Source organism: Euleptes europaea, chromosome 11, assembly GCF_029931775.1.
Source record: "Euleptes europaea isolate rEulEur1 chromosome 11, rEulEur1.hap1, whole genome shotgun sequence".
NCBI lineage: Eukaryota > Metazoa > Chordata > Lepidosauria > Squamata > Sphaerodactylidae > Euleptes > Euleptes europaea.
This window is the reverse complement of record NC_079322.1, coordinates 49,570,681-49,596,047: the sequence shown is the minus strand read 5'-3', so window position 1 is coordinate 49,596,047 and position 25,367 is coordinate 49,570,681. Positions and strand designations below refer to the sequence as shown.

At 44.0% G+C, this 25,367-nt stretch overlaps 1 protein-coding gene across 1 annotated transcript in view; it reads right to left on the bottom strand.

Moving 5' to 3' along the window:
- The window catches only part of ICA1 (islet cell autoantigen 1), a 64,780-nt gene that overhangs the window by 5,054 nt on the left and 34,359 nt on the right, over positions 1 to 25,367 (bottom strand). The window contains exons 8-13 of the mRNA XM_056857371.1: positions 18,313 to 18,407; positions 14,372 to 14,421; positions 12,498 to 12,560; positions 12,369 to 12,410; positions 11,810 to 11,812; positions 5,177 to 5,458 (exon numbers count right to left, since the gene is read on the bottom strand). Of these exons, the coding sequence (XP_056713349.1) occupies positions 5,177 to 5,458; positions 11,810 to 11,812; positions 12,369 to 12,410; positions 12,498 to 12,560; positions 14,372 to 14,421; positions 18,313 to 18,407 (535 nt within the window). The remainder of the gene's footprint in view (positions 1 to 5,176; positions 5,459 to 11,809; positions 11,813 to 12,368; positions 12,411 to 12,497; positions 12,561 to 14,371; positions 14,422 to 18,312; positions 18,408 to 25,367) is intronic.

The following is a 25,367-nucleotide window of genomic DNA, read 5'->3' as shown; positions in this document are numbered from 1 at the left end:
ATATCTTTCCCATCATTCAAATATTTCCGCCCTCTAAAATACTTCCTTTTCCCCGCAGAGGGTAGTTGTGTTGGTCTGCAGCAGAACAGTTAGATTTGAGTCCAGTTGCACCCTAGGGACCAACAAGATTTTTGGGGTATAAGCTTTTGAGAGTCAAAGGGAGCTTTGACTCCTGAAAACTTATCTCCCGAAAATCTTTTTGGTCTATAAGGTGCTGCTGGACTCAAATCTAATTGCTCTTCGTTGTTGGTGGAGTTTTTTCTTTCTTTCAAATTACATATATTCTAAGCCCTTGATCAACTTTGTCATTCTTTTGCTCAAAATGTCAAGAGCCAATACTGACACAGCTGGAGCAACAATGATCAAGGCTTTTATCCTGCGTATGAGGCCTTTGCTAACACAATCCACAATGGCAGTAGCCTCTTTTGGTGAGCAGCAGCAATGTGCGGGTGGCATACATTAACATTTTATGATACCCTGTAATCCTTGTGTTCTTCAGGGGTACTAGAGCATGCTCTCTTCCTCTCTTTTGAATTTAGACATTCTCTTTGGAATGTGCAATACTTCACCGCTGTCTTTATAAACTTTAGCCTGCACACATCATGCAAGGAGTCACAAATGGAAAATGTGTTTTTGTGTGTGCGTGTGTGTGATTTCAATAACGCATTTTCTGGTGTGCCAAAAGCAATCATCTTCTTCGTCCTCTCAGCGACCTGCCTCAGAAGGCTTTCACATAGCCATAGCACCTGCAAGGATCCCAAGCTGATAGACTTGCCCAAGGCCAGTGGGAAAGTTCATCGCTTGGCAGGGATTTAAATTCACGATTCCTTGATCCAAAGCCAGCATGCTACCCTTTAGAACATTAGTAGCTGGCATGGTCAGCTGTTTGCAGTAGCATTGTTTGTCCATGTAATCCAGCAGTTTCAAGAGAGCATGTTTTTCTTACAAGTTACCACTAAAGGCTGTCCCCCTGTTAAATAACAGAGAGAGTATTATAAATGCAAATAACCCCCAATTTGCATGCCTGAAGGACCAATTGTGGCAACTTCTTTCCCCCCAGAGTTGTCATTCATTGTGGTGTAAGTGGCTTGCTTGTAAAGTACCCTAACTAAGGCTTTGCTTGTTAAACGAAAATGCCACTTTGCTAGGATTCTTTTCTGTTACCTACTGAATGCATGTCTAAAAGAACAAGCATCTTGCGCTTGCGTATGTCACAGCCCAATGTATGTTGCCAGAATAAGGAATCACAATAGATCCTCCAGCGTCAGACTGGGGTTGTACGAGACCTGTGTTCAAATCCCTTCTCAGCAGCCTTCTGCCTCAGTTCCTCATCTGAATCTGCTCAATGATTTAGTCTGGAGAAGAGACGGTTAAGGGGTGACATGATAGCCATGTTTAAATATTTGAAGGGATGCCATGTTAATGAGGGAACTCGCTTGTTCTCAGTTGCTTCAGAGACTAGGACACGGAGTAATGGATTTAAACTACGAGAAAAGCAATTCCACCTAAACATTAGGAAGAACTTTCTGACGGTAAGGGCGGTTCGACAGTGGAATGTGCTGCCTCGGGCAGGGGGTGGAGGGTGGAGTCCCCGTATTTGGAGGTCTTTAAGCAGAGGTTGGATGGCCATCTTTCGGGAGCGCTTTGATTGTGGGATCCTGCATGGCAGGGGGTTGGACAGGATGGACCTTGTGGTCTCTTCCAACCTTGTGTGATTTTGTGATTTGTGAATCTGAGCACTGAAGCAGAGAGTTGCTCGTCACCCTTCTCAGAGGACTGCTATGAAACCAAAATCAAAACTGTAAAGCTATTTGCCCATTCCAAGATAAAAAAGCTATGCCTACTTGAATTCAGTACTATCTTTGTTGACATTATATCCTATACCAGAAGTTTTGGTTGTATCAGATCCCAAGAGCAATCCTACCATTTAGAGAGAAAGAGTGTTTATAGTGAGGCTGGGGAAGCCCTTGGTTGGAATCACTTCGAGTGACGATGGGCAGTAACAGGCAAATATAGAACTGTGTTCTATATTCAACACGAGGACACATCCTGATTAGTTCCACGTAACTGGCCCTTGACCATTTTCTCCCCGAGGGGGGGAAGAAGAAGGAGGAGGAGGAGTTGGTTTTTATATGCCAACTTTATATGCCAACTTTCTCTACCACTTAAGGGAGACTCAAACTGGCTTACAATCTCTTTCCCTCCCCACAACAGACACCCTATGAGGTAGGTGGGGCTGAGAGAATGTGACCAGCTCAAGGTCATCCAGCCGGTTTCACGTGTAGGAGTGGGGAAACAAATCTAGTTCATCAGATTAGCCTCCACCTCTTATGTGGAGGAGTGGGGAATCAAACCCGGTGCTCCAGATCGGCGTCCACCGCTCCAAACCACCACTCTTAACCACTACACCACGCTGGCTGGATGCTTCACCTTACACCTAACAGCCATTCTTCCTCCCCGGCTGCTTTCCCCTTCGCTGGGGGGGGAAGCTCCATAACCACTCGAGGATGGTAATTTTGAGAGGAAAAACGGCTAGCAGTGTTGAAAAAGTCAGAAAAACTTAGATGAAATGCAGTGCAACGTGCAGCTTGGGCCTTAAGACAAAGTCTAACAAGATGAGACACTTTGCACATGTCTGGCACCTCCAGAAATTAAAGAAGCAATGCCAGCCCCGGTCAGTGCCTGAGATCTCGGGAGGCCAGAGAATTCTGCATTCAGGTTGATGAGCCTGTAGTCTAGCTCAGGAGGAGGTTACCTCTTATATGCAAATACATCATCTCGGCAATGCTTACAACGAGCCTGTAAAGCAGGCCAGTTTTAATTCATGCCAGAGGTAAGATCTGAATTGCAGACTTCCCAGTTCATAGCTCAGTTTTAGCTTCCCTACACAAGACTAGGCTGAAGTCCCTAGCTTTCCTACAGCAAGCTACACCACATCCTTACATCATCTTTAATGTTTCAATACTGTCCATTTTATCATACATTTGAACTAGAATGAGAAGCTAGTTATGTCCCTAGTGACACATCTATGAAGCCAGAGTACATGGATTTCAGCCACTGAATTTCTACTGACAACATGCTCCTATCTTAGGCCTGCCAGCCTTGACAAAGTCCCTTTAATAACAGCTTTCGTACTGCTACGGCAGGCTCTTTTATTTTCCTCTACCTGAAGAATGTCAGAGGAATAATTTTCCCATCAACAAATGACAAGCAAACCAGCCCACGTTAACACCCTGGAGGAGTTAAGAACCCTTCACACACGTCATCCCTTCGCTCTAAAAATAATGAGGCAATTTTTTCCTTTCACCCTTTACGCCTCCCTCCCACAACCACCATCTGCCCAAGAAACAGGGGAGAGATGAACACACAGAGTACTGGCAGCAAGGAGGCTGGCCTGCGTACGAAGCACAGAAGGAACCAGCAGTGCAAATTAATAAGAGCAGTTTCATTTTAAGGTACATGTCCTTCGCAAAACAAGTAGCTACACGATACACGTGTGTGTAAAGTGCTGTCAAGTTGCAGGGTTTCCAAGGCAAGAGACTAATAGAAGTGGTTTGCCATTGCCTTCCTCTGCACAACAACCCTGGCGTTCCTTGGTGGTCTCCCATCCAATTATTAGGGAACTAGAGCAACTGTCCTATGGGGAGCAGTTAGGATGCTTAGGGCTGTTTAGCTTGGAAAGAAGGCGGCTAAGGGGAGACATGATAGAGGTCTATAAAATTATGCATGGTTTGGAGAGAGTGGGCAGGGAGACGTTTTTCTCCCTCTCCCATAATACTAGAACACGGGGTCATCTGCTAAAGCTGGAGGGCGAGAGATTCAAAACAGATAAAAGGAAGTATTTTTTCACACAACGCATAGTTAAATTGTGGAACTCCCTGCCCCAGGATGTGGTGATGGCTGCCAGCTTGGAGGGCTTTAAGAGGGGAGTGGACATATTCATGGAGGAGAGGGGTATTCATGGCTATTAGTTAGAATGGATACTAGTCATGCTGCATACCTATTCTCTCTAGTATCAGAGGAGCATGCCTATTGTTTTGGGTGCAGTGGAACACGGGCAGGATGGTGCTGCTGCAGTCGTCTTGTTTGTGGCTTCCTAGAGGCACCTGGTTGGCCACTGTGTGAACAGACTGCTGGACTTGATGGGCCTTGGTCTGATCCAGCAGGGCCTTTCTTATGTTCTATGTTCTTATTAACCAGGGCCGACCTTGCTTAGCTTCTGAGATTCGATGAGATCAGGCTAGACTGGGCCATTTAGGTCAGGGCACACGATGCATGGGGAAAATGAAAATGGGTGTGTGTGTTAAAATATATGCCTCCCCATGTATGACCAATCTGCTACAGGGGATCATCCTGGGAGGTGTGCAAGCATACTACCTAAGGGGATGGATCCAGACTAAATTTTCCAATGGCAGAATGGAATGTTTCTGCCTCCTGCCCCCTCTGCCCACTGCAGCTCACCGACCTCCATGAAATGCTGCTCCTGGGGGATAGGTGACCCCTAGGAATAACATGGGGGAGGGTCTGCAGCGAAAAGGGAGAATTGGTGAAACATGCTAATACAGTCTGGATCAGTGGTAGAGCATCTGCTTTGCATACAGAAGGTCCCAGGTTCTATCCCTGGTACCTCCAGTTAAAGGGACTAGGCAAGTAGGTGATGTGACAGACCTCTGCCTGAGACCCTGGAGAGCCACTGCTGGTCTGAGTAGATAATACTGACTTTGATGGACCAAGGGTCTGATTCAGTATAAAGGCAGCTTCATGCGTTCATGTGTTCAACCCAAGGTGTACATGTAAGCACATGCACACGCCATGCATAGCCCATGGTTACAATGCTTGCGTGTGTGTGTGCTTGCGCTGTCAAGTCATAGCTGACTTATGGCGACCCTGTAGGGTTTTCAAGGCAAGAGACATTCGGAGGTGCCACTGCCTGCCTCTGCGTGGGCTGGGAGAGTTCTGAGAGAACAATGACCGGCCCAAGGTCACCTAGCAGGCTTCACGTGGAGGAGTGGGGAATCAAACCTGGTTCTCCAGATTAGAGTCCAGGGCTCTTAACCACTAAACCATGCTGGCTTCGTATGAGGGAAAGTCACAGGGCTCATCTAGTTCCCAGCTACTGGGGAAATGCAGTGTTGAATTGCTAAAAAGTTTATCATCATCATCAATAAAACAATACCTTGAAGGGAGGACTGTAAATCGTTCATATTTTGGTCTAAAAGCTGAGAAGGAAGGAAGCCAGAAGATGATGATGAGGATGTTGACTGATTGATCTCCGTTTCTCCTCCTGAAGAATGTGTGGCCATGTAGGCAAGTGGATCCTCTCCAAAGACAGCTGTCCATTCCCTGCTGAATTCGCTGTCATCCAAAGAAGATGCATTGAGAATCTCATTCAGCAACAGTATATCATCCTTGTCACTAGCCTCAGTCTCCAAGGAGGTTGCACGTGGGTCCTTCGATGCTGCAGAAAAAACAGGAGCACCCACGTAAAAGATCCAGTAAAGAGCAGAGGTGGATATATACTTAGGGCTGCCCTTCTAGATCCACCTGGAAGGATATAGGTACCATTAATTCCATTTAAGGAAAGTGATTGATGTACACAACCTTCTAAATACTCCTCCTACTTTGGCATTTACTTTGGAATTTCACCTGAGCATTTATAGTTTCTTATTATGTATAGTTTCTTAGTCACCAGCTAACCTACCTTAATCTGCCCCTTTGCCTTCAGCTTTTCCTCCTTTCCTTCCCCTGGCAGCCTCTCTCTGGAAAAAAAACTGGCCCAGTTGTGCAGTGCCTGCCATCAGGCTGGTCCCAGTTGCACTGTGGGGAACCTGCAAGGAGTTGTGGGGGACACCTCATTTTCCTCTGTATCTTCTTCCCCACACTATTTCCCCTTTGTCTCCTCCTGGCAGCCCCTAGAACCTCAGCTTTCCCTGTTTCCTTCACTCCTTCCTTCTGAATTTCAGAGTCTTCTGCAAAACTGAGGCTTTTCTCAGGTTTATAGAAAGATATGTCTTTGTCCACAGCCTCGATCTCTGGATATAAGAATCCACAGATTGGGCCATGTTGGGAATTAGATATATTGAAGATGGATTACTTAGTAACATGACAGTAACTTTATTCCTAGCAAGTAGAGCCTTCAAACAAGGAACTTCGTTGGACAGGGAGGGGCTTATGCTGCTGGTCCAGATGTCTAGGAGATGAAAAATGAAGGAAGCACATCACTGAGAAGCGTGGGAAGTCCTCTCTTCCAGATGACTGAGTAAATAGAAAGTAAGTAGGATCTAGGTGTCCAACCAATGTGGAACACAATGAGATGTGGCCGTCCTTTGCAAAGGGATTGCCTCTGTTCAGACATCATAAAGAGATGGAAGTCTGTTCATTAAGGGCAAGCATCTGTTATGCTGTTATGCTCATGACTCCCCCTCTGCTCCCCATGTGGTTTAAGACTCCTGGTTTGTGGGGAAGAAACACTCAAAATTCTTCAGGTGCCCGCACTGGAATGTCACGATAAACTAGAATTTGATTCTGAAACCAAGAAGATTTCAGCTGCATTCTGTGGGTAAGAAAAGGAGTGAGGGAGTGCACAAGCCAGGTCAATGCCTATCACAAACAAATTGCCCCACGTTTGTGATATCTGAATGCATCTGCTGTGTGCACTGGGGAAAAGGGGATAGTCAGTCCAGGAGAAGACATGGTGCTCAACCGAATACACCTGTGCAAAGAGTGAAAGCATTTTCACTGGGCAAAATGACTGGTGTTTTCCACACCAGGACAAGTGTGCGTAGCTTCACCAATGCTTCTGTGGCTGCTGTACACTGCAGCAACTACAGGACGGCAACCTGCCCCAGTCCCTTGGCAGTCCCTGAATGTTATCAAAAACAAAAATAAACAAACAGGGGTTTGGGTAGGAGGATACGCCTCAGGACATGATGCCCTGTTCAAGCCTGATTGTGTGTTAGATGCAGAGCAGATTCAAATGGCGGTGAACACACAATGCCTGAGCAGCACTGTGGAGCACGCCACCCTTCACGTTCAAGCAAATCTGTCAGGCACGCCATGGTTTGCAGGCTCACAACAGTTAGCAAATCAGCCTTGGCTAACAACGTTTCAACCCGCTTATCAGGGATCACAAACAGGAGCTTCTCCCAGAGAATACTTCCAGAACTACACACAACGGTTTTAGAGATGCCACCATAGCTCAAAACTGGGAATGTGCATTTATTGCAGGTAAACGTTTACCTTTCCTTTCTGCCCCCCCCCCCCCCACACCATCTTGCAGAACGGGTGTTTGGCTATTGCATAGGTTTCCAGTTTCAATGTGAATGCTTGGGGCCCCAGTTTATGTACTTTCTCTGCTTCTTGTGTGCTCCATAAAACAGCATTTTACTAGACATGTAAAATGGGAAAATGGGAGGGCAAGAACAGAATATCAAGAATCCCAACTAATACTGGAACCAAAGGCAGAAATGGGATGCAGCCTGGCACTGTCTCCAGCCAAGCTTTACAGTGCTGAAAGTTTTGTCCCACAGCTGCCACAATGAATATGAGGCTGGTTCTTCTTGGAGGAGTATCTCCAATAGGATTTCGGGCTTCACTGTTGCTTCATGGCGGACCTCAGTAGCCTATCTCAAAGAGGCGCTAAAATGCACAAAAAGATAGTAAAGCTTCAGTTGGCTAAATACCCTAAAGCAAATTAGATTCTCCCCACATAAAACTAGCAGCCATCATAAACTCTTGTAAGGAGTTGGGCATATCAGGAGCATCTGGATGAAAGAACCTTTTGAAGCACGGGGGTCACTACAGTCAGCAGGTTTTACTTTAAAGCAACTGTCTTCGTCCTTACAGAGGAGCTTTCTTTTAGAGAGCACAACGACGTCACAGCAAAGCGATTGGGGGGTGCGAGGGAGGAGAGGCAGGGGACAGAGTTGACTTTTAAACAAGCTTATGAGTCAACACCACATGGGAGAATCAAAGCACCTACGCACGATGGATAAAACCGACTCCGATAAAAGGAAGCAGCAACTGAAACTTTTTTTATCAAGCATCGGCAAGAAGGCCACAGATGATCTGAGCTTTGAACTGCTTGTTTATGCTTTCTGTCTCCTCGGCAGTTGCACACTTGTCAAGAAAGGGCAGCAGTGTAGGAAGTCGACCACATTATTACCAGGGCCTTCCTTCCTGCTGTATCAAAATGGCAGCCAAAGCTTTCATCCCAGTGCATCAAATGTGGCAGAACTGGGTGCTTAATGGCACCTTCTACCTCTTGGGAGCATGATTTGCAGTTAGCCGTTCATCACAGTCAGTAAATCACATTACAGAGCATGCAAGCCAGTGCTCAGGCACAATAAAGCATATGTTACAAGTCGGTGGCGCCACTGATATGTCACTTCATGACCCATTGCTGACCTACAGGGCTCAAGCTAAAAGCAACTGTACTAGAATGCTATTTCACTGACCTAGAAACTACACAGCACCTCTGATAACTGGCATAAACCACTGCCACTCTGTCTTCTGCTGAGACGCCTGAAATTCTGACCCCAGCACTATCTCATAGTGTTTCACTGTATTAGGCAGGACTTGCTTTGCTTCCAGGAACTTAGAAGGCCTACCAGGGAGTGGTGAAGTGACAACAGATATTAAAAGCAGCGTTTCAGTGATAAGATGCCCACCATTCCTCTGGTATGCCATAATTCACATTTATCACAACAGGAAAGAAAAAAAATCGACATAAGTATGGCCACGGGAGAAAGCTATCCTCTCAGTAATTTTAACTGCCTGTACTTCATGAAGATGAACTGTATACAAATTTGATATCCTAAAAAGTACAGCTGTATATTCCCTAAGAAGCTCTTTTCGAGTCCAGTAGCACCTTAAAGGCCAAGAAGATATCTATATCTGATGACAGGAACTTTGACTCCCGAAAGCTCATGCTTACCCTTGGAAACTAAGAAGCTCTTGTGGCTCTTCTCAGCAAGCTTCACGCTTGCTCATTTACTTCATTGTCGCTTTCCCCTTCCTTTCCCTGCTGTTCTGTGTGTCAACTTGCTTCTACTTCCTTCCTTCAAGGGTAAATCTAGCCTTTGAGTTTCTAAATGGCTCTCACAATATCTAAGAATGAATGCACTGAAACATAACCTGCAACTACCCTCTCTGTGTAGATTTACAATATGTAAAAGGAGTATGGAAAAGAGTACAAGAACACATTTTAAAGAAGGGAATTAACAGAACATATAAAAACAGAATCAAACGTATGGGATAATCTTAGCAGGTAAAACATTACATAACATAGAATTCATTTATTTGTTTAGCCATAGGCCATTACAAAATATCCTTACATATGTACAAAAAGCTGAAAATGGTATCTAAAAAGGATGAAACTGCATCAATATACATTGCCTGGATAAAAACTATTTCATACACAATCTCTATTAAAACAAAGATCACACTCATTTGCTTTCCTGTACAGAATTTTTCTTAATAGCTTCAAGAGCTCTGATCTTCCTAGCCGCAACAGCAAATTGAGACATTCTGAAGGTGACATAAAACATTACATAAAACTACATTACTCTGCATGCAGAATCTAAGAAAATGAAAATTGCACACTACAACCAGTGCTGGTTTTTCTGTTAGGTGAGTGTGGAATGATCAGCGTTGACGGATAGTGTGGTCAAAGCCACTTTAACTGATGTTATGCCAGATGCCTGGCGGCTTTGCCCTTCATGAAGTCTGCAGCTTCTATATTTGAAAGCAAACTTGGCAGCTTGATGTGGGGTTTCCTATGGCACTGATGTATATTCAGTTATTATTTCCCTTTTTAAAAAACTGTGCATATGGATTCATGCACAGTAACATGGATTTGTACTAACCAATTAGCAGAAATTACTGATGACAGTAGGTAAGAAGAGAAAAGAAATGGGAAAATTCAACACGGACACACATTTGCTAAAGTGGCAAAAGCATCAGAAGTCACCGATGGATATGAAAACTCAGTAGCTTAGACAGCATTACCTGCTGAAATTATCACAAACTTTTGATTCTGTTGCTATAGGTGATATTAAAAAGGTAAAGGTCCCCTGTGCAAGCACCGGGTCATTCCTGACCCATGGGGTGATGTCACATCCCGACGCTTCCTAGGCAGACTTTGTTTATGGGGTGGTTTGCCAGTGCCTTCCCCAGTCATCTACCCTTTACCTCCAGCAAGCTGGGTACTCATTTTACCGACCGTGAAAGGATGGAAGGCTGAGTCAACCTTGAGCCGGCTACCTGAAACCAACTTCTGTCGGGATCGAACTCAGGTTGTGAGCAGAGCTTGCACTGCAGTACTGCAGCTTACCACTCTGTGCCACAGGGCTCCTTATAAGTGATATTACTCCCTCCTTTAACATGGGTTCTCATACTCTTTCATATGTATCCTACAGGGAAGCAACTTTAAGCAGTGTGACATTTGCTTGTGGAAAAACAACAACAGGTTTTAATTGTTCACTTATTCCTCAGGAAGAAAATCTGGTCTTTCTGGAGTTCACAGACAACAAATGTGACTTCAGCAGCCAGTCAAGCAAGGCTCAATCCACAGTTACCAAAAGTAGTGACTTCACAACAAGGTCACTTCATAGACTCCACATGGTGGCTGCTTCTTATTACCCACTCATGAAGTAACAACTGGTACTATTTATCAGTATTTTTCTTACATATTCGGACTTCCAGATAGTATCCATGATTTTCCAGGATACCGATAAATGGGGCCTGAAAAATCCCAGAAATATTCAGTATTAACCGGGAGTACCGGGAGCTAGCATTTGAATGCTCCCAGGATCTCTCTCTCTCTCTCTCTTTCTCTCTCCCCCCCACCCCAGGCTTGGTATCAGCTTGCCAGATTTATTTGTCAACTTGCCAGATTGATTATGCTTTTTAAATTGTTCCTGTTGACTTTGCAAAGTTGTGTTCGAGTCATTCATGTCAGGTTTGCTATCTTGCAATAGATTCTTGGGTTTGACGTTGCTGCAAATTCTCAGGTGTACTTTAGCTGGATTCCTTGCTTTTGCATTTGATAGACTTGCTTCCTAGTCTATTTGGCTTGGGAGATTCTTGGGTTGTACATTGGCATGGATCCTCGGGTTTTACATGTTTTCACTCCCCACCCCTTTAGGAATTAGCAGAGGATGGCTGGGAGCACCCTGTTCAGGGGCCCAAGAAATCCAATTGACTTGAACTTTGAGTGTTATTTAAAGGACAGTACCAGCAATTCTGCTGCAATTTTGGTACCAGTAGCTTTAAAAAAGAGCCCCTCCAGTCCCTGGAAAGATTCCCCATAGGGAATAATGGAGCTGAAAATATCAGAATCTTTAAACAAACCCAGATCCAATTACAAAACTGGTTTTTGGAATCCAGAAAACTGTGAATACCAATATATTACAACTCCCTAATATCCAGAACAAAAAAAAATTGATTTTTTTTGGCTGCGCATCCCTAGTAGCCCTTGCCACCCATGCTGCATTGCAATATATAGTCAAAGCAAAAAAAGAAAGAAACAGAAATGATGATGTGATAATTTTAAGATTCAAAATGGACTGTGGAAATCCACCCTCAGATGCCAGCAACAGTTGGAGGATTGGTATAAGAAACTTCACAATTCTATGTCAATAAAGGTTTGAATGGAATTGAACTGAACGGAAACGTCACAATTAGACACAACCCCCTCCCCCAAAAGGTAGTTGCCAGGATGAGTGCGTTATGTAACACGAATCCATAGAAACTCATACATTGAAACTCTATTGAAGAACAGCTGGCCTCAAATGTACCTGGCTAAAACCCACTGGACAAGAGCCCCGTGGCACAGAGTGGTAAGCTGCAGTACTGCAGTCCAAGCTCTGCTCACGACCTGAGTTCGATCCCAATGGAAGTTGGTTTCAGGTAGCTGGCTTCAGGTTGACTCAGCCTTCCATCCTTCCGAGGTCGGTCAAATGAGTACCCAGCTTGCTGGGGGTAAAGGGAAGACGACTGGGGAAGGCACTGGCAAACCACCCCATAAAAAAACAAAAGTCTGCCTAGAAAACATTGGGATGTGACATCACCCTATGGGTCAGGAATGACCCGGTGTTTGCACAGGGGACCTTTACCAAGACCATCCAAGGCCTACAATAATACTTGACGTTAAGGAACCTGACAGTTTCATTATCATTAGAAGTGGTTCAGAAAGGATACTTTCCCACACCAGTATCAAACCGAAAGCCCACAGTCTGAGTATATTTTTTTCTTTTTTATCCCCTTGCACCCCAAAGCAAAATGATCACCCATAGCTTGTACAATGTAAAGACCAAATTATACTGTATTTGGTTTGCAGAAACCAGTTAGATAAAGACGTTACATACCATTTTCCTCAGGTTTCAAGTCTAATAAGTCATCTATAGCTCCTAAAAATAAAGCAAAGGAAAATGGAAATCATTAATCTGCATGTGTCAGTTTCAGTGCTGTTGTTTTCATTAATCTAGGAAACACACCTGAATTCTCTCTGTGGTTGAAGCTCTCCCCAAAGGTACTCAGGATGTCCTTGGCATCTTCTGCTATAAAACAAAAATATTTACTGAGTAAAGTCAATACCAGTAGAGACATAGTTTCAGACATGGAATGCTCTTCAAAGCTTATCTAGTAGGATCACCTGGCAGGATTTCTTACTTAACTGTACCAGACTGTTGAGTTCATCTATTTACATGTTCCTAAATACATGCAGTGCTCCTTAACTTTAATAACATTTCCAAATCAGTTCACCACCCAGAGATGAAACAGTAGGCTTGCAGCGTCTTGTTAAAAAACACTTTTAAAAAATCAAGCCACAGACAACCCAGCAAACACACAAACACAGCAGTGGTAAAATCAATGTGTCAGTCGCAGTTCTTACACACAAACTCCCCCAAATCCCTCACAGAAGGGGACAGTCCTTATCCACACACACTCCCCCAAATGAGATCACTGAGGGGGGTAGGCGAGTATCAAAAGGAAAAGCATTCCATAATTTTGGAAAGGTGATTGAGAAGGCCCTGCTTCTGATCCAAATCAAGCTTCATCTGCACATCTTAATGGATATTAACAACTTTAAAAAAAACTTCCGCAAAGGTGTATTCCTGTCAATATTTGTTTAATGTATCTAGGCCCTCCCCCATTTTGTAGACCATTGGCAGGCAATGAGGGAAACCTTAATTCGAATTTACTTGGGCTTTTCCTCAAATCAATTTCCCCATCCATTCAAGTCCAGCCTACAAATTAATTCAATGATCACCTCATCAAAATGCTAGGATCCATGCCCATTCTGTGTAATGGACCACCACTTAAAGAGACACTGGATGATTTCCAAATACGCTGTGCCATTTATCAAGATTAATGTTTTTAAAAAGCAAAACGTATAAAAATCAAGATTCTTTTTGACACAACCTTTCCTGCTTTGCCTCTTCCTAAATTAAAGAAATCACCACCACAAGATGGAAGGTCACTTGTGAAGAAAACAAGATACTTAGGGGGGTATTCCTGCTTTTGGTAAAAACCCTACTACTGTCAGATAAATAATATTTCACTATTCAGTGTATATTTGATGGAATCCCTCCATCTGCACAGTGATTTGGAAACAGAGGTAAATCTGATCATGATAGGGAATGGCTTTATTACAAAATATTTCAAAAGGCAGATCTTGCTTTATTACAAAATATTTCAAAAGGCAAATCTTTTCCTTGGCTGGTCCTATTGTTTAGCTGATAAAATCCCTCAGTTGGGAACAGAGAGTCCTCCTTTCCCTTTCATTATTGATTTATCAGAGTTTAGATAAATGTACGTGCCTTGACAATGCACTCACTCGGGGCAAATTAGAACTGCAGCCGGGCCTAGCTCCATCACTATTGTATCTGTGCGCATGCTTTCACTTGTCAAGGAAAGAACACACATGGAGAACCCATGGGGCTCCTGCACATTTGAAGAAACATAGCAGAATGCCATGGCTGCATTAGCTGCACAGTCTCTCTCTCCTGGAACAGGATAGGGGAGAGAATGTATCCCGGAATTAATAGCAATCACAGTGCGCTGCTATGTTTCTCCAGCTGAAGGAGACAGAGGCAGAGACGTTCCATCAAGCAGTGGTAGCAAGCATAAGCATGCAGAGGGTCCTCTTATTTTTCTAGATCCCCTGACCGTTGTTAAAGAAAAAACCCAATCTCTGCTCATAATTGATTCCACGTGATTTAAATTTCTAGAGCTTGGATGGAAAACACTCTCCAACAATGCAGTACAGATAGGTAGCAAAAAACCCAAAATATTCAAATTGCATCCCCTTAAGATAACTAATAAACATGAAGAACGGGGCATCGGAAAGACATAATCAACAAAATACCTGAGCCTGCCAGTTCCTTGGAGTGGCTTTCATCATCTAATGAAATCAACCTTAAATCGAAGAGAGAGGGAGAAGACAAGAGTTTAGTTTTAGTTTTGAAGAGAGGGGGAGAAGACGAGAGTTTAGTTTTAGTTTCTGGCATATCACATGTTAGGGAAAAAATATAACCAAGTTATGGATGCCTTCTCCCTTCTTTGCTCTGTGGGATAATTGAGAGACCTTGAAATGTTGTGGATGCTGGCATTTCAATACGTTCTATGAAATAAAGTTGTGAATGACTGGCATTCTTAAAGGTTTCCTGCTCCAGCAAATTAACACTCAGTGTGGGATAAACCAACTGCTACAGCGGGTTATTGTCACAAATACTATTCTGCTAGTAGTACAAGCTTCTGCTGCTGCTACTGAGTGATGGAGTGGGATCTGATGCTCTCATCTGACGATGTCATGTCGTGGGCAGAGGCTGCTACTGCAATATTGTGCAGGTGCACAGCTGCTGAGTGGGCAGACATTCCTGCTACTTCCGCCATCGTCTGCACTATTACCCACTCGGCATCCATATGCCTGCAACTTGCTGAAGCGGCAAGTCCCGGTGTCTCTGCTGCCACGTCATGACGCCTTCCAGCAGAGCCGCTGGATCACCCCCTGCACATTAGTAGCTCACCAATAACAAGATGTTGCTGATCACAAGCCATCATGCTAGAAGAAGAAGAGTTGATTTTTATATGCCGATTTTCTCTAGCTTTTAAGGAGAATCAAACTGGATTACAATCTCCTTCCCTCCCTCTCCCCACAACAGTCACCTTGTGAGGTAGGTGGGGCTGAGAGAGCTCTAAGAGAGCCCAAGGTCACCCAGCTGGCTTCATGTGTAGGAGTGGGGAAACCAACACAGCACTCGATTAGAGTCCGCCACTCATGTGGAGGAGAAGGGGAATCAAACCTGGTTCTCCTGATCAGAGTCTGCCGCTCTTAACCACTATACCATGCTGGCTCATACAGACGGTATGACAGCATGCCAGATAGTAAAACTAACTATGAAGGGAGGAAGGTTGCCTGTGAATACAATTTCTCAAGAGAGCAGAATGTGCTGCTCTGATCAGATGGGAAGACTAAAAAAATTCCCAAACCTTTCCCAAACAGACTGCTGCAAAAATAATTTGAAATTTGTTATGCATGTTAAAATGTCTCAATCTCCACAACTGCCTTATTACCATAGCGAGTTTTCTTTGCCATTGTTCCGTTCCACCACATCCTCCAATGGATGCAAAAAAAAAAAAGCATTAATAAGCACCTGTGTAAGCGAGACTAAGGAGAGTAAAACTTGGAGTATCCCCAAAACGACTTAGATTGGGTCAAAAAATCCTTCATTTCAATTACAGGACAGCTAGCTTTCCCCCAAATTCTCCAGACTGACCGTTTTGAACAAATGATAGTGTTGTACATATACAGCTTAAAGCACAGACTGCCAACAGTGCTTGTCCTGACCAAGAGAATTGAGAAAGTTTGCATCTGTGTTTTCTCTCTTTTTAAAATGCCTAAAACTACAATGGACTGCAAAAACAACATCAAGCTTGCCCTTGATCTGTACTGAGAAACATTAGGCTGAGAGCACTTTTGGCTTTTCTTCTAAACATTTCAAGAATATTATTTGATACTCTGGTGGGAGGCAGGGAGCAGCTCCTCTCCTTGACCTTGGCGCAGAGCGGGCCCGCAGAGCCACCGGAGGGGTTACATGGCAACTGATGTACTGCCTTGGCAGGGATCTCTGATACCCTATGCCTGATGTCACACTGTGATCTTATCTGAACCATCAGCCAAGCACTGAGGACAGATCAGCTGTTCCTTGAGATCTACAAGAGGAACGCAGACACAGCGAGGTTGCAGAAGCTCTTTGAAAGAAGCTCTGAAGAGAAAGAGGGAGGAAGGGGGTGGGGGAAATCCCGTCAGCATACTGCTTTTGCAGACCCTTCCAGCTTTGCGTTGGAAAGGGACAAAAAAGAACTCGTGCGCATAACCTTCTGAGCAACTTACATCGGGCAGGCTGGAAAAGAAGTTCGTATCAGTTATGTACACTTTTTGGGACACCATAGGATTACACCCCCCTCCCCCACCGGACACACACCTTAACATGGTGAAGGGGTTTGTGTGTGTTAGTGAAGCCTAGACCAACAGCACAAGGAGTTTAGACTCTGTCAAGAGGTTATACTCCTAGCAGAGTCACTCAAGGCAGAATGGTCACAGCTGAGACACCAGATGAAGATGCATCTACTCCCTTTAGGAATCGATGGCCACATCAGCAGAAGAGAATGATCTCTGTATGTTTCCACAGAAGAAAGTTCAGTTCATTTTTTCCTTTTCTCCTCACAGCCTGACCAGCCCATTTCTATATTCTTCCTGACCCCAGTAACTAAAATCCCACCAGGCGCAGTCCTCAGGATACACTTTTACCGATATACTGGATTACATGTCAAACCCAGGATAAATTACAAAAGCTAATCAGTAGTCAAAATGGGCAGTGGATCAGTTCCAACTCCTGTGTACAAAAGGAACACTAAAGGATGGAGCTGTGGCTCAGTGGTAGAGCATCTGCGTGGCATGCAGAAGGTCCCAGGTTCAATCCCCAGCATCTCCAGTTAAAGGGACTAGGCAAGTAGGTGAGGTGGAGGACCTCTGCCGGAGACCTTGGAGAGCCACTGCCGGTCTGATTAGACAATACTGACTTTGATGGACCAAGGGTCTGATTCAGTATAAGGCAGCTTCATGTGTTCATATGATATTCTTTGTCCCACTAAACTATAAGAACATAAGAAAAGCCCTGCTGGATCAGACCAAGGCCCATCAAGTCCAGCAGTCTGTTCACACAATGGCCAATCAGGGGCCTCTAGGAAGCCCACAAACAAGATGGCTGCAGCACCATTCTCCTGCCTGTGTTCCACAGCACCTAACAGAATAGGCATGCTCCTCTGAGACTGGAGAGAATAGGCGTGCATAACGACTAGTATTCATTTTGACTAGTAGCCATGGATAGCCCTCTCCTCCATGAACATGTCCACTCCCCTGTTGAAGCCTTCCAAGTTGGCCGCCATCACTGCATCCTAGGGCAGGGAGTTCCACAAGTTCACTACACATTGTGTGAAGATGTCACTTTTCCAGCTCAGGAGATGCTCGCTATAAATGAAGAGAAGCAAAACTGGGCAAATTATGCTGCCAGGACTTGGTCCCAGCTGAGGTTCAAGCAGACTGGCAGACAAAAAGATTATTCCAACTATAATACTGTTTCTACATATAGAAGGACTACCATGGAGACGTGCCTGGGACACTGTACAAAGGGCAAAAATTACGTGTATTTTGCATTCAGACACAGCATGTTCCTAATGTGTTCTTCCATGAGGGCTTCAGCTTTAAGAGAAGAAGCTGTTAAATATTCAGCTTAGGGAACCAAACAGTCCATAAAAGCAGGAGGTTCTTCCAACAGGTTCAGCCTCTTTTAAAACAAACTTAGTTTTTGCCTCCCACCACAGACAAAAAGCTCAGGGAAGCACTACGCTTTTCTTTGGGACGCCTGCCACACTTGGAGATAAGGGAAAATATAGTCCTTAGGCACAGGTCCTCATGTCTGAGCAGAGGATTTCACCCTGAAGTTTCCTCTGCAGCACCTCATATGAGCTGTAAAACTATTTTCTTGGGGGTAGGGTAAGGGTTGCCGGTTCATGTGACTAAGGCAGTCAGAAATGACTACCAGAAAAAGACTACGGGGAAAAGGTCAAAGGAGGCCTTCACGCTGATGTATTGTTTCAAGTCTCATCTGCTTAGTCACTTGCTAGCTTTCTATACTCCCAATCAGAAATACTATTTCTTTTTCAATGACATAGCCAAAAGAAATCTGGAAGCACCTAGTCATGCAAATGGTTAATATGTTCCAAGATGTATATCACAAGACTTACTGACTCTGTTGATCATCTTTTGATTTGATGTTCTCTAGCCGCAGCTCCTCCTTTTCTTCATTCTCCGTCAGTTTATTTACAGGCTCTTGTAAGCTCTAGGTCACCCATCAATCCACACATGAAAGAAAACACAAGAAATCCATAATAAGGAATGCTCATTTAATAACAAAATATATTGCATTGGGTCAAAATTGCAAAAAAACAAAACAAAAAAACCCCAGAAGTTCCACAATGATAGGAACTACTTTAATATAAACAGAAAAAAAGAGGATTTGAAAAGCATAAAAGTATACAAGTTATTGTGGAAATAGAATGAAAAACAGGCAGACCAATCCTATCAGTTTGCTTCACTTATCAGAGAACAAGCATCCATTTGCATGGCAAAACTAAACCCTGGTAAATAGACAGAGATGTCCTGGAGGAAGAAGAGTTGGGTTTTATATGCTGACTTTCTCTACCACTTTAGAATCAAACCAGCTTACAACTGCCTTCCCCTCCCAACAACAGACACCCTGAGAGGTTGGTGAAGCTGAGAGAGCTCTAAGAGAGCTGTGACTAGCCCAAGTTCACCCAGCTGGCTTTAGGTGTAGGAGCGGGGAAACCAACCGGTTCACCAGAATAGCCTCCGCCACTCATGTGGAGGAGTGGGGGATCAGACTCGGTTCTCCAGATTAGAGACCACAACTCCTAATCACTACACCACACTGGCTCTCATGTAGATGTTAAACAGTACAGAGATCATGGTGGAACCCTGTGGGACCCCACAGAATAAATGCCATGGGGCAAGCAGCAGTCTCCCAGCACCACCTTCTGGATTTGACCAGTCAAATAAGAATGAAACCACTGAAGCACTTTCAACCCAGCAAGCCTATCCATAAAGATGCCACGGACGACGGTTTCGAACGCTACCGAGACATTTAGGAGAATCAGCAGGGACTCACGTCCCCCTGTCACTTTCCTGATGAAAGACATCCGTCATGGTGACCAAGGGTACACAACAAAGTGGGGCTTAATCAGAGTTTCTTTTAATATTACCACACTATCTACCACAAGGGCTATAATTCCAGACAGTGTGCCAAGTGGAAAAAAATTCCCTCTTATCTCGTTTCGCTCTTATGTTGTTCCGCAGCTAAGCAGACTGATCCACCAGTGGAGGCATTGCAAAGTCCTGCCAATGTAATTCTGATCTTTCTTCAGCTGAAAACAGCTGTTTGTACTTATGTTACCTTTGGTATTTTTAGGCACAAACGTGTAATTTCATTTCCCTCCATTAAAATATAGTTTTCCATGAATATTTACATGGATAAGAAGCCCAGGAGACTCATTTATCCCAAGAACAGACTATGGGAAGTGGCAACACCAACATTCTTATTAAGAAACATTACTTCCTAACCAAACCCAGATTTAAGCATCCAGGATGGGTCATTTATGTTAGGATTTTTTTGTTTTGTTTTAATGGCATGAGTATTTATCAACAGACTTGTAAATGACAACTCTCTGATTGCTTGTGGGAATAAGAAATCACCTCCAGGTGACCAGGAAGAAAAACTTTACAAAAGCTGCCGGTTCTTGTCTTTTTGGCCAAAAATATAAAACTAATTTTAATAAACATAGTTCTGTGTAGACAGACAGTCTAGTAAACATTTTTGTGGCCTAACCGTCTTTGTGGAAGTTTCCAAGTTTGTATCAGCCATTTAATCAGGATTCATCCATATGAACATAGTTAATTGGCATTGTTCCCATTCTAGTTTCCCACAAGATCCTGCACTATACTTTTAAAAGAACCAACTACATAGCAAGTTTGTTGGATGCACAAAATTCGCTTTATGGCAATAACTGGATGCATGTAAAAATTATGTACCCACTCTGCACCAATGATCAAAATCAGACAAGTTAGGGTTGCCAACTCCAGGCTGGGAAATTCATGGAGATTTGGGGATGGAGCCTGGGGAGGGACCTCAGCAGGGGATAATGCCACAGAATCTACCCTCCAAAGCAGGATTTTCTTCAGGGGAATGACCTGTCTGGAGATCAGTTGTATTTTAGCAGATCTCCAGGCCATACTCTAGAAAATAAATTCTGTCCTGTGTGTAGTGTCTGAACAGTAGAGTTGCCAACCTCCAGGTAGAAGCTGGAGATCTCCTGCTATTGCAACTGATCTCCAGCCGATAAAGATTAGTTCACCTGGAGAAAATGGCTGCTTTGGCAATTGGACTCTATGGCATTGAAGTCCGTCCCCTCCCCAAACCCCACCCTCCTCAGGCTCCGCCCCAAAAACCTCCCACCAGTGGCAAAGAGGGACTTGGCAACCCCTACCGAACAGGAATTCTATTCCTGTCCCATTAAAAGGAGAGACTATTGAAGGTAAAACTGCATTAACTCTCTGACCAGCTTTCTGCTTTTTCACTTCTATTTATTCATTTTTATTTACACTATTTACAGTCCGTCTTTCTCACTGGGTCTCAAGGCGGATTACACCTTTGCTAGGTTGTAGCCTGTGAAAGCTTGTGCTATATGAAAAATTAGCTAGCCTGAAAAGGTACTACTAAAGCCACACTTGAAACAGTACTGTAAACAAACACTAGCATGACTATTCAAGCGTCTAAATAAAAAGCGTCTCAAACATCCGAGAAAGAATACAGCAACTTCACAATGGGAGCTACTGCTTCCTGTATTAAAAAAACAACTGTAGTACATGATCTAAAACCTGAATTACATTGAATTTATTCCAGAGGACAAATTAAAGCAAAAGACATGTTACATGAAAGGTAATTTAAATAGCATTTCTGCCAGAAAGATGTACAGTTTGCTTTTCTTCTTCACCTATCAAAAGTAAGAATTTTTTTCCTGGTAAAAAGGGGGGGGGGGAGATCTACCTGTTTGTAAATAACAGGGTTTATGTTAAAATTCAATTATATTGAATAAAGTCAATGATGTATCTTCTGGTGACAATTATTACATAACACAGAATACATAAAAACAATTAAGAAAATCAGATTACCAGCAGTGATGCAATTGCAAAGACAGTAATTTATACCACAGGCTTTGGAACTGCCTCTGTGTCCAATCAAACTGGCCAAATATTAGTAATATCCTTTTTTTCATCTCTTGAAAAGATACAAGGCAACCATATAATATGATTTTGAGCATAACAGATGCCAGGCATGTTTCTTAGAAATCCCATATGCCTTTGGATGAGGCAGTAAACTGCTGTTAGGGCAGGGCTGGATCAACATTTGTTTTGAAGGGGGGCAAAAGTACAAAATGATGCCCCCCATATAGTATATACATATTTTCCTTATATATACGTATATAATCAACAACTCTTTTAAATGATAGAATAAATGATGTTTACTTCTATGACCTGTTAATGAATAATTACACTTTTACATTATTTTATCTACCTATAATGTTTGAATATTCCCCCAACCCCTCTGCACATATAAAAACCCAACTTAAGAAGGAAGTTTTTAGCCTAGCCTTTTCCCGAACATTTTTTTTTTAATACAGCGCACATAATTTTGGCATGGGAAACACCAAACACACCTCACGTTCCTTCACAACTTGACAAAGTACAGTCCAAGAAAATCTTCATCTGGTAATTATGCTGCTAGAAGCTAAAATGACTAAACTGAAGCTACTATGCTTTAGTCCCTGGACAAGACAATAATGCTAGGAAAGGCTGAAGACATTAGGAAAAGGGATGGATTGACTCAATAAACGAAGCCACAGCCCTCAGTTTGCATGATCTGAGCAAGGCTATTAACAAAAGGACGTTTTGGAGGTCATTGATTCATAAGCCAGAAGCGACTTGATGGCACATAACACAAGTGAACAGGCCCTCCGTTCTTGTCAGGCTCTTTGAGGAAGGCCAAGATGAGGGGGCAGGTCTACTAATGGCTTTTGGGAAAGCCCAGGATAACACAACTCCCAGTTTTAAAGTGGTGGGGGAGGGGGGCAAGAGAAGAGCCCCATCCTCTTCCCCTCCACCCCATTCGACTCCAGGCAGCTCCAGGGCTTGCAGCGCTTCAGCAAAGCACAAGGCGGGGGGGGGGGCAGGAAAGAGGGGCGCATCAGGCATTCTGAACAGTTAGTCACCAGCCCCCAAAACTCTTCTCCCCTGTGAGTGTTTAGAACACGTTCTAAGCCCCACCCCAGAAGTCTTGTGTGCCCAAAGCCTACCACGGCCACTGTCAATGCACAGTTCTTGAAAGGGGGAGGAGGCAGGAAGGCAAGGAATTGGAAGGTCCTGCAGGTGGAAGAGCAGAAGATGTCCTACAGAACAAGCCATCTCTGCTGGGCAATTGAGCCCTCCCCACCTCCTAGCAACAGCCTTATCAGGGGAATGGAGTGCACACATGCTACAGAATGAGCCATATCTGCTGGGCAATTGAGCCTGTCCCACCTCCTAGCAGCAGCTTAATTGGGGGAATGGGGCGCACGCTGCAGAATGAGCCATCTCTTCCATGCAATTGAGCCTCCCCCACCTCCTAGCAGCAGCCTAATTGGGGAAGCAAGGCAGAATGAGCCATCTCTGCTGGGAAATTGAGATTACCCCACCTCCTATCAGCAGTCAAATTGGGGGAATTGGCCACGCACACTGCAGAACGAGCCATCTCTTCCAGGCAACTGAGCCTCCCCTACCTCTTGCCACCACCCCTCTCTGCCCAACACCAAGGGCACCTGCCCTCCTCGCCCCCCAAGATCCTGAGTTACGGTTGCCAGGTCTCAGGGCTTGCCCCAAAGTTTCACAGAAGAGACTTTTTCTGGGTCTCTAGGAGTTAAATCTCAGTGCATGGAGTCAGAAGCAAGCATGTCCGCTATCTTTTTCACAGATCAGTCCCAGCCCTCTCCAAGAATGTATAAGACACACCACAAGAAAACTATGAGATGCAGCTACTGATGTCTGCACCCTGACTCACCAGTTCCCACCAAGCTCAGCCCATCCACCCATCACACGCTAACAGGATCTTACCCCCACCCCTGACCATCCAATGCCACTAGGATCTACCCTCCAGTTATCAACCTCTACCATGAGCTCCCAGGCTCTGACTTCTGTTCTTCAGGGAACCCGATAATTTTAATTGACCTTCCTCTCTGGAACATTCAACCTCATTTCCATCCTTGGCAACACTTACTTTCACTGCCACAGGACTATCTGATTATTTGATACGATTAATAACCCCAGAGGTTTAGGGTGAGCATGGAAAAGCCATATGAAAAAGCAGCAGATTAAGACACTTCCAAATGGAGAAAATAATCTCAGTTAACAAAAGACCACCTTTAAGAAAATAAGGCATTTATTTATTATGCTTTCATCTCACTCTTCCTCTAAGGAGCTTGGGGGCATTTCCATCAGTTCCTCCCCACTCCATTTTACCCTTGCCAGCATCCTGGGGGGTATGGTAGGCTGAGAGAGGGAGACTGGCCCAAGGTCACCCACTGAATGTCATGGTAGAGGGGGGATGTGAATATCTCCTCTCCAGGGTCAACAGCAGTGCTTCAAATTAAACCATCAAGAAAAGAATAGCATTTTGGAAGCTCTTTCATGAAGTTACCAAATTGAACCATTGTGATTTATCCTTGTCCTTATTTCCTTGGTTACACACTCCTTTCTTTCATAATTCCTTTCATTCATTCTCTTCTCCTTCTACCCCTGAATACTTCATTGTGTGTGTGTATGTGTGTGTGTGTGTGTGTGCGCAAAGTGCCATCAAGTCGCAGCCGATTTATGGTGACCCTGTCGAGATTTCCAGGCAGGAGAGTAACAGAGGTGGTTTGGCTTTGCCTTCCTCTGCATAGCAACCCCGGTATTCCTTGGTGGTCTCCCATCGAAATACTAACCAGGGCCAACCCTGCTTAGCTTCTGAAATCTGATGAGATCAGGCTAGCCCGGGCCATCCAGGTCAGGGTGAATAGAATCATAGAATCATAGAGTTGGAAGGGACCACCAGGGTCATAAAGTCCAACCCCCTGCACAATGCAGGAATTTCACAACTACCTCCCCCCAAAAACCCCTAGTGACCAGAAGATGGCCAAGATGCCCTCCCTCTCATCATCTGCCTAAGGTCACAGAATCAGCATTGCTGACAGATGGCCATCTAACCTCTTCTTAAAAACCTCCAGGGAAGGAGAGCTTACCACCTCCCGAGGAAGGAGAGCTTACCTCCTCCTGAGGAAGCTTGTTCCACTGAGGAATCGCTCTAACTGTTAGAAAATTCTTCCTAATGTCTAGAAGGAAACTCTTTTGATTTAATTTCAACCCGTTGGTTCTGGTCTGGCCTTCTTGGGCATTATACTTCATTAGCTATAGAATAAAACTAATCTCTAAGGTGCCAGTGGACTCCTATTTTATTCTGCTGATGCAGAATAACATGGCTATCCATCTGGAATCTTCATTAGCTACAGAGTTTTACAAGTTAAATAAAGCTAGATTCAGGTCTGGTACCATCTTAGAGACCAACAAGATTTTCAGGGTATAAGCTTTCAAGAGTCAAAGCTCCCTTCATTAGATACAAGTTAGTGTATTTCTAAATGGTGTATTCATTTCCCCCCTCTCTGATGTGGTTCAAAAGTCAAATTGCTAGTCTTTAAAGAAAAAGAGAAAACAAGAGCAATTAACATTCTCACAGTGAAAGAGCATAAGGTATTCATGGGACTGAATCTTGAAGCCTGAACAAACTCCCCTTCCCCCCATAACTGTACAGCAAAATCCTATCTTCCTCAACAGGATGCCTGGAATTGTTAGTGCATTCAAAATATTCTATCAAACACAAACTTGAAAATCAGGAAATACAGCTGCAATTACGTTACTCCCAGAATACACCCTGAAGCAAAGAAAACAAATGGCTCTTTCATTATCCATGGCTAGCCAAAAAGAGGGGGGGGGAACCTTTCCAAAACTTTGTATTCTCTACAGAAATAACCCCAAGGGCATTTAAGACTCCTTCTGTAGGCAACACTTCAGAGTGAATAAATTATCAGTATGTGCAACTAATTAAAACAGAACTCTGAAAGTAAGCTGAGCCTTCAAAGGGCTGAAATTCACCAAGTTG